Below are 8,910 nucleotides of genomic sequence, written 5' to 3' on the forward strand. Positions count from 1 at the left end.
GTTTATCTAGTGTTGCTGGGCAGAAGTCTCCATTCCTTGAAGGCAAAGTGTGTTCCAAGAACAGGCTTCTTCCGCATCCCCGAACCTGTGTTTACACATGTATACCTTGTTGATGATCACGGATATATCAATTGACCATACTTAGTAAATTAGAGTAATACTGTTTTCTTTTACACCCTAGAAAATGGGGATTCTAAAAATGGTTCCACTAGCTAAAAGCAGTGGCTGTCACACTTCCTAGGGATCACTTATGTAGTATCCCTTTATATCCCCAAGGCCAACAGTAGGTGGCTGAGTCCCTCCTGGGCTGTACCTCTCTGAAATATACTCACCCTCTATGCTGCTTTCTTTCATGAAGAGCATACATGAAAACACTGAACCCATCTCATCTTCAGTAAGCACAAATAGCCTAATTATTTTTCCCATATGGCCCAGTTGCTCATGATTCTGAGGCATAATCATACAAGTTGTATTGACAAACAGAATGACACTGATTGGCTAGTATATAATGAAGCATATTTTGTATGACTTCTGTTCTCAGGAGCCTGGAAATTCAAGATGAAGACAACTAGAGCAGATAAACATTATTTAGGCTCTGTTTCTTTATACCAATGTGCTTTAAGTGTACAAGTCACTGGGCTTTGTTGTGACTCTTTGAACAGGTTTATAGTGTCCTTTAACCATCTTCATCCTCCCCACTATCCTCCATTTCCATCTGCTCACCCCCATGCTGCTCCCCTTACTCTTCCAAAATACCTCCTTTTTTAAATTTTTAATATTTTTTGTTACATATTTTCCTCAATTACATTTCCAATGCTATCCCAAAAGTCCCCCATAGCGCCCCCCACTTCCCTACCCACCCATTCCCATTCTTTTAGCCCTGACATTCCCCTATATTGGGGCATATAAAGTTTGCAAGTCCAATGGGCCTCTCTTTCCAGTGATGGCCGACTAGGCCATCTTTCGATACATATGCAGCTAGAGACAAGAGCTCCGGGGTACTGGTTAGTTCATCATGTTGTTCCAACTATAGGGTTGCAGATCCCTTTAGCTCCTTGGGTACTTTCTCTAGCTTCTCCATTGGGAGCCCTGTGATACATCCAATAGCTGACTGTGAACATCCACTCCTGTGTTTGCTAGGCCCCGGCATCGTCTCACAAGAGACAGCTATTTTTGGTTTTTTTCAGCAAAATCTTGCTAGTGTATGCAATGGTGTCAGCGTTTAGAAGCTGCTTATGGGATGGATGCCTGGATACGGCAGTCTCTAGATGGTCCATCCTTTCATCACAGCTCCAAACTTTGTCTCTGTAACTCCTTCCCTGGGTGTTTTGTTCCTAATTCTAAGAAGGGGCACAGTGTCTACACTTTGGTCTTCATTCTTCTTGAGTTTCATGCGTTTAGCAAATTGTATCTTATATCTTGGGTATCCTAAGTTTTGGGCTAATATCCACTTATCAGTGAATACATATTGTGTGAGTTCCTTTGTGATTGTGTTACCTCACTCAAGATGATGCCCTCCAGGTCCATCCATTAGGCTAGGAATTTCATAAATTTATTCTTTTTAATAGCTGAGTAGTACTCCATTGTGTAAATGTACCATATTTTCTGTATCCATTCCTCTGTTGAGGGGCATCTGGGTTCTTTCCAGCTTCTGGCTATTATAAATAGGGCTGCTATGAACATAGTGGAGCATGTGTCCTTCTTACCGGTTGGAACATCTTCTGAATATATGCCCAGGAGAGGTATTGCTGGATCCTCCGGTAGTACTATGTCCAATTTTCTGAGGAACCGCCAGACTGATTTCCAGAGTGGTTGTACAAGCTTGCAATCCCACCAACAATGGAGGAGTGTTCCTCTTTCTCCACATCCTCGCCAGCATCTGCTGTCACCTGAATTTTTGATCTTAGCCATTCTGACTGGTGTGACGTGGAATCTCAGGGTTGTTTTGATTTGCATTTCCCTGATGATTAAGGATGTTGAACATTTTTTCAGGTGCTTCTCTGCCATTCGGTATTCCTCAGGTGAGAATTCTTTGTTCAGTTCTGAGCCCCATTTTTTAATGGGTCTATTTGACTTTCTGGAGTCCACCTTCTTGAGTTCTTTATATATATTGGATATTAGTCCCTTATCTGATTTAGGATAGGTAAAGATCCTTTCCCAATCTGTTGGTGGTTTTTTTGTCTTATTGATGGTGTCTTTTGCCTTGCAGAAGCTTTGCAATTTCATGAGGTCACACTTGTCAATTCTCGATCTTACAGCACAAGCCATTGCTGTTCTATTCAAGAATTTTTCCCCTGTGCCCATATCTTCAAGGCTTTTCCCCACTTTCTCCTCTATAAGTTTCAGTGTCTCTGGTTTTATGTGAAGTTCCTTGATCCACTTAGACTTGACCTTAGTACAAGGAGATAGGAATGGATCGATTCCCATTCTTCTACATGTTAACAACCAGTTGTGCCAGCACCATTTGTTGAAAATGCTGTCTTTCTTCCACTGGATGGTTTTAGCTCCCTTGTCGAAGATCAAGTGACCATAGGTGTGTGGGTTCATTTCTGGGTCTTCAATTCTATTCCATTGGTCTATTTGTCTGTCACTATACCAGTACCATGCAGTTTTTTATCACAATTGCTCTGTAGTAAAGCTTTAGGTCCAGCATGGTGATTCCACCAGAGGTTCTTTTATCCTTGAGAAGAGTTTTTGCTATCCTAGGTTTTTTGTTATTCCAGATGAATTTGCAGATTGCACTTTCTAATTCGTTGAAGATTTGAGTTGGAATTTTGATGGGGATTGCATTGAATCTGTAGATTGCTTTTGGCAAGATAGCCATTTTTACAATGTTGATCCTGCCAATCCATGAGCATGGGAGATCTTTCCATCTTCTGAGATCTTCGTCAATTTCTTTCTTCAGAGACTTGAAGTTTTTATTATACAGATCTTTCACTTCCTTAGTTAGAGTCACGCCAAGATATTTTATATTATATTATTTGTGACTATTGAGAAGGGTCCAAAATACCTCCTTTTATTTAACGTCCCTTATTAAAATTAGAATTTCACAGTTGTCATTTTTAGTTTGGCTTGTTTCACCTAACATATTGTATTTTACAGTTCCACCCATTTTTTTCTGAAAACAAAACTCTTTACTATTACACATAGATGAGAAATACATTAATATTTCTCTCTCATTTATTAAGCCATTCATCCAGTGTTTGACATGTAAAGTTACTCCATGGATCATTTATTTCACACAGTGAGGCCATCGACATTGATGATATGGATGACTAGTGGTCCTTGTTAGATTTTTTTGTCAATTTAACTAAACCTGGGAAGATAGACCCTCAGATGAAGAACTGCCTCCATCACATTGGCCTGTGGCCAAATCTGTAAGGAATGGTTTCTTTTTGATGGCTGATGTGAAAGGGTCTAGCCCACTATAGGTAGTGTCATCCCCTATGAAGAGGATGTACAGAGTATGGTGGGGATGGTGGAGGGGGCCAAAAAGGCTTTTTTTAAGGAACTAAAGATCTATTTATCATGAACAATTAAAGTGCCCTCTAATTTGTAAGTAAATTCCATACTTACCTGTGTCCAGTATTCTGTCTACCCATGTTTCAAAAGTAAAATTACCTCATCTATTTCATCCTGTTTTACTGCATTTAATCTATGAAATTCCTTGTAACCATAAATGCTGGTAAATTTTAAAGACCTTTAAAATATTACTGGTAGATATCGGGTTTGTTTAAGTTTATCTCAACCTTGTAAGCAGGCCCAAGAGCAAATTTTTCCTCACACTTTGCAAAGAATCCATAATCCCTGATTGCCGTTGGCTTCAATACAAGGTATTTAATTCTGTCAGATTCCAGCTTTGTTTGAATAAAAATGGTTCTCCTCCAACTGTGGTTTTTCATAAAGTGAATTTTGGTGTGCTATACAATGTGCTGCCTCAAAGAGTCTGGCAACATTTCTGATAAGAAGAACAGCTTAAAGATAACCAAGGGAAAGATTGGAACAGGGAAAATAACCACCAAGAATGTTGGTGAGTCAGAAACCAAAAACTTTCACAGAAGGAAAATAAAAACAAAAACAAACCAAATCAAAAAAACAAACAAACAAAAAAATCCCAACCAAACAAACAATTAAAAAGATTGCAAGAGCGATCTACTTGGACAGAATGTGACTCAGGTCATCAGGACATTTGAGTAGGGATTTTATTTTGGATTTCTAGGAAAAGATAAAGCCCAGATGCTGAAAGTTTCTGAGTGTAACTAGGGAAGGAACCAGTCTGAGAGGGATTCTATTATGTAAGCTGAGATAGGGTGATGTCACAGAGCACTGGCCAGAGGTTGCACATATATTCCACTTGGAGGCACTAGAATCCCTTGAAAGTGAGTTCAGTATCTTCACAGTAGTGTGTGAAAGCCAGGTCAGCTCCCAAACCACAAAGTTGTTCCAGAGGCTTTTGTTGCCTGGCCTGTTTCAGAAGACAGAATCTTGATGACTAGGACATTTTTGGGGGGTATGTACATTTTTGGAGTAACTCAGACCCTCATAGCTCCTTAAAGCTATAAGTTTTCCCTCCTACAGTGAATAACTGTACATTCTAATTTCTCCCATATTTGGGAGCTAGGGGGATGGATGGTTGAGGCTAGTCGATCTCCTGAGTTTATTACCCTTGCTCACAATATCTAGTTCACAATTCCATTAAAATTTCAAAGTTCCACTTTGTCTGTGTGCATTTTAGAAGATATTAGTACTAAATGGCTTATATTGCCTAGACTTTTTGAGGTCTTGTTGAGGTAGGAGATGCAATGGCTTTACCACATAATCCTGAGGCTGGGTCAGGAGACACAATTCAGAAGGCCAGTGGTGTGCTGTGTCCCTAGGAAGATATTTGTGAATGTGGCCACCTAGCTCAGAGCTTGCAGGTAGAAGAGAGATGTGGTGACCTTTCTGGCTCATTTCTTTTTTTCTGTTCTGCTAGCTCATTGTGGGGGAAAGGCATACCAACTCCCACATTGATTTATTCAAGGAGAGGTTCCTCCGCAGAGGCAAATTAGTTCACAGCTGAAGAAATGTGTATCTGAGTATTTTATACCGAGCTCTGGAGAATTACTTCTTAATTTCCACATGTTTATTTCCTTGTTACCCTTGTTTTTTTGTTTGTTTATTTATTCATCTATTTGTTTATTTTATTTTATTTTATTTTATTTTATTTTATTTTATTTTATTTTATTTTATTATTTTGAGATGGGGTTTCTCTGTGTGTAGCTTTGGCTGTCAGGCAACTCACTCTGTAGACCAGGCTGGCCTTGAACTCAGAAATCTGCCTGACTCTGACTTCTGAGTGCTGGAATTAAATGTGTGCACCACAATGGCTGGCTTATTTACTTCTCATTATGATAAAATTAAGTGTAGAAGCCCAAACCTGTTTAGCATAGCCTTCTTCACCTGCTCAGAAGTTCTCTCAGAGAAGAGCCTTGGTCCAGCATTCTCTCCCACCCCACACGCATTGCCCTTCAGGAACTCATATATATGAACAGCATTGTGTCTGGTTTAAACAGGCAAGATCTTCAAACCCAGGCAATGGGCAAGTATGATACTTGAACACAGAGTGATAGCCACAAGACAGTGGACCAGGGTTGCTGTGGCCTACCACACCAGTTCTACAGCCATGTAAAAGACAATACCTCTGAAGAGGCTGAGCATGACATCCCTCAAGAAGAAGAGGAGGAGGAAGCCTTATTCCCAGACCCGGAGGAATATTGTCAGCTGCAGAATTTCTCATTGTTGGAAGGAAGGTAATGAGTCTGTCACCCAATGGAAGGCCATCATTCTAGGTCAACTGCCAACAAACCCTTCTCTTTATTTGGTGAAGTATGACGGAATTGACAGCATCAACAGACAGGAGCTCCACAGTGATTTGAGGATTTTAAATCTTAAGGTCTTGCCTCACAAAGTAGTGTTTCCTCAGGTGAGGAATTCCCACCTTGCCAGCGCCCTGGTTAGCAGAGCAGAAGAACACAAATTTGAGGACAAACATAGCTCTAAGGAAAACTAGAGGTGGTTGGTACTAGACCATGTGCCAATCATGAAGGACTGGTTTTACATTACCTACAAGAAGGATCTGGTCCTCTATGTCTATCAGTTCCTGGATGACTACAAGGAAGGTAACCTCCACATCATTCCAGAGACTCCTCCAGCTGAGGTGATATCAGATGATAACAGTGACATCTTAATAGGTAAATGGGTGCAGTACACCAGAGACAATGATTCCAAAAAAATCGGCAAGGTTTTTAACCAACTTCTAGCCAAGCGTTCTGTGTACTTTATAAAATTTGATGGTGACCTCCATATCTATGTCTATAATCTGGTACAAAAGATTCATTAAGGTCAAAATCACAATGTACAGATACGTAAACTTATAGGATTGGAAAATAAATGTTTGTTTTCCAGTGTGTTTGTTATCTAAGGGTCTTTGACAACCCCAGTATCTTTGCCAATAAAATTTGTTTGCCTCTAAAAATTAAAACGTGTTACATGACATGCTGTGAGTGAACACTTTGGTGGAAGAGAGAGCCTATGGTGGAAGGAACATCAAAGGAAGACCAAAGTTTCAATTCAGTTTGGGAACAGTACATACATCTAATATCACACATGCTAAAATGAACAGGACTTAGCTTCTCTGTTCTGCATAGAGAGCAAGAAATTGGAGATTGGAATTGGAGGAGCAGGGATGGCAGCAAAAGATGGATGTTTAGGAAGTAGGGGAGAAGGACAAGACATAAGTAGAATCTCTGATGTGAATCTGAGGGAGAAACATAAAGTTGGGGAACGACTGGCAGATAAAAGGAATGTGACCTTGGAACACAAGGCGAAACCCAAAAAACTGATCCAAACAGACTCAGAAATCAGAGAAAATCAGGTTTCATTTAAATAATGAAGCCTAATGAAACTTGTCTCTCTTTTTAAGATTTATTATTTTTACTTATATGGGTGGGTGTAGGGCATGTGCTTGTGAGTACAGGTGACCACAGAGACATGAGTTGTCAGGTCCCCTGGAGCTGGCATTAAAGATGATTGTGAGCCATTGGATATGAATTTAAGGGACCAAATCCAGTCTTCTTGGAGTGCAAAAGTGCTCTTGACCACTGAGTCATCTCTCTGGTCCCATAAATATACCTTTTTTAAGAAATCCAATATTCACATGCAGAAAAGAGACCAGGAAGAAGGTAAGAAAGATCAAATTAATGGTGATCTTGAAAAAGAATAAAGGACACACAAAGGAGTAGAGGACACTGAGGAACAAATGAATTCCATGAAGGAATTCTCAAAAAGTGGAGCAGAAATGTCTAGAAATAGTTAAACTTATGCCGTATTCACAATGGCTTCTTTGCTTTCTTAACAAATAGCCAGCCCATCATTACAGAAGGATGTTTGGGGGTGGAGAGTTTCTTAGAGTACATTTTTACCAGGATAACCCAGACTAGTAAATCCAAAACTAAGTTTATATGTATGAGACTCCCTAAAGCATCATAAAAAACATTATTTTGTGTGATCAGTTCAGAAAAGTAATTTAAAAGAGAAAATGAGTATGCTGTGAACTAGTTTCAGGTGTTGAATAGATCCTGTGTTCCTTCCCTGAGCACTCTTTGCCTCTGATACATCCTGTGACCATTTTTTGGTCTCTGATGACCATCAAAAAGCTCCCACACTGGCCTGTTCCACCTGGCTCTCCTCCAATCCTATGACTCCCTACATACCTATGGACCACTTCAGCCTGTCTATCTCCTTGAAATTCCATGAGTATTCCTTCAATTCCATTGACCTTAAGGAATCTTTTGTACCAGATTATAGACACAGATATGGAGGTCACCATCAAATTTTATAAAATACACAGAACGCTTGGCTAAAACTTGGTTAAAAACCTTGCTGATTGTACTCATGTGTGACCTCATTCTCAGAAAACACTGAAGGTGTCTCCAATGTATATGTGCTGACCTCTTTCCTATGCCAGTTGTCATGGCTTTCAAATGCTATGACGTTGCCCACTACATAGGTCCCTTCTCCTGAGGAGTCCCTGTGCTCCATGGGGGTCTGCCTTGGCCAGATCTACACTCTAAGAGTGTCTTTTTGAGGCAGCCTTGTCATGGACTCATTCATTGCTGTTCTTTCTCTCTAGAATAAGTTTATATGCTGCAGGACTTGAAAATCCTCTCTATTGGTGATTAATTTTGATATCTGGGATTGCTTCTGTACTAGCTGGTTGTCTTAGTTAGGGTTTCATTGCTATGAAAAGACACCATGGCCAAGGTCACTCATAAGGGACAAAATTTCATTGGGGCTTTTCAACATTTCATTACAGGTTCAGAGGTTCAGTCCACTATAATCAAGGCAGGAAACATAGCAGTGTCTAGGCAGATATGGTGCTGGAGAGGAAGCTGAGAGTTTTGCATCTTGATCCAGTTGCAGCCAAGAGTAACTATCTCTTCTGCATGCAGCCAGGAGGTGGTTCTTTTCCATACTGGTCAGAGCTTTAAAGGCCCACTGCCAATTTGCTTTCCTCCAGCAAGTCCACACCTACTCCAACAAGGCCACACCTCCTCATAGGCCAACTACATTCAGACTGCCACACTGGTTTCATAGCAACTTGACAATAAATAGTCTTCAAAGAGGAGGAGCCTCAGTTGAGAAAATGCCTCCATAGATCCAGTTGTTAGGAATTTTCTTAATTGGTGGGAGAGCACACAGACCATTGGGGGTGGTGACACTCTTGTGCTGGTAGTCCTGGGTTCTTTAAGAAAACAGGCTAAGCAAGACTTGAGGAGCAAAACAATAAGCATCACCACTCCATATCCTATGCGTGAGCTCCTGGCTCCAGGATCCTGTGTTGTTTCAGGTTCTGTCCCAACTTCTTTG

At 40.4% G+C, this 8,910-nt stretch overlaps 1 protein-coding gene across 1 annotated transcript; it reads left to right on the plus strand.

Annotated features, from left to right (window-relative positions):
• Positions 1–5,587: 5,587 nt before the first annotated feature.
• LOC146999827 (Y-linked testis-specific protein 1-like) lies at positions 5,588–6,382 on the plus strand. Its single transcript, XM_085834413.1, has one exon. The coding sequence runs from the start codon at positions 6,083–6,085 to the stop codon at positions 6,380–6,382; it is 300 nt and encodes a 99-aa protein (XP_085690539.1). The 5' UTR covers positions 5,588–6,082.
• Positions 6,383–8,910: the final 2,528 nt, after the last annotated feature.

This window comes from Mus caroli, unplaced genomic scaffold (genome assembly GCF_978045245.1).
Source record: "Mus caroli unplaced genomic scaffold, Mus_caroli_1 scaffold_34, whole genome shotgun sequence".
NCBI classification, from domain to species: Eukaryota; Metazoa; Chordata; class Mammalia; order Rodentia; family Muridae; genus Mus; species Mus caroli.

Excerpts from the sequence above, each read along its gene's own strand:
- LOC146999827 (XM_085834413.1), top strand. The coding sequence starts at position 6,083 with ATGAAGGACTGGTTTTACATTACCTACAAGAAGGATCTGGTCCTCTAT.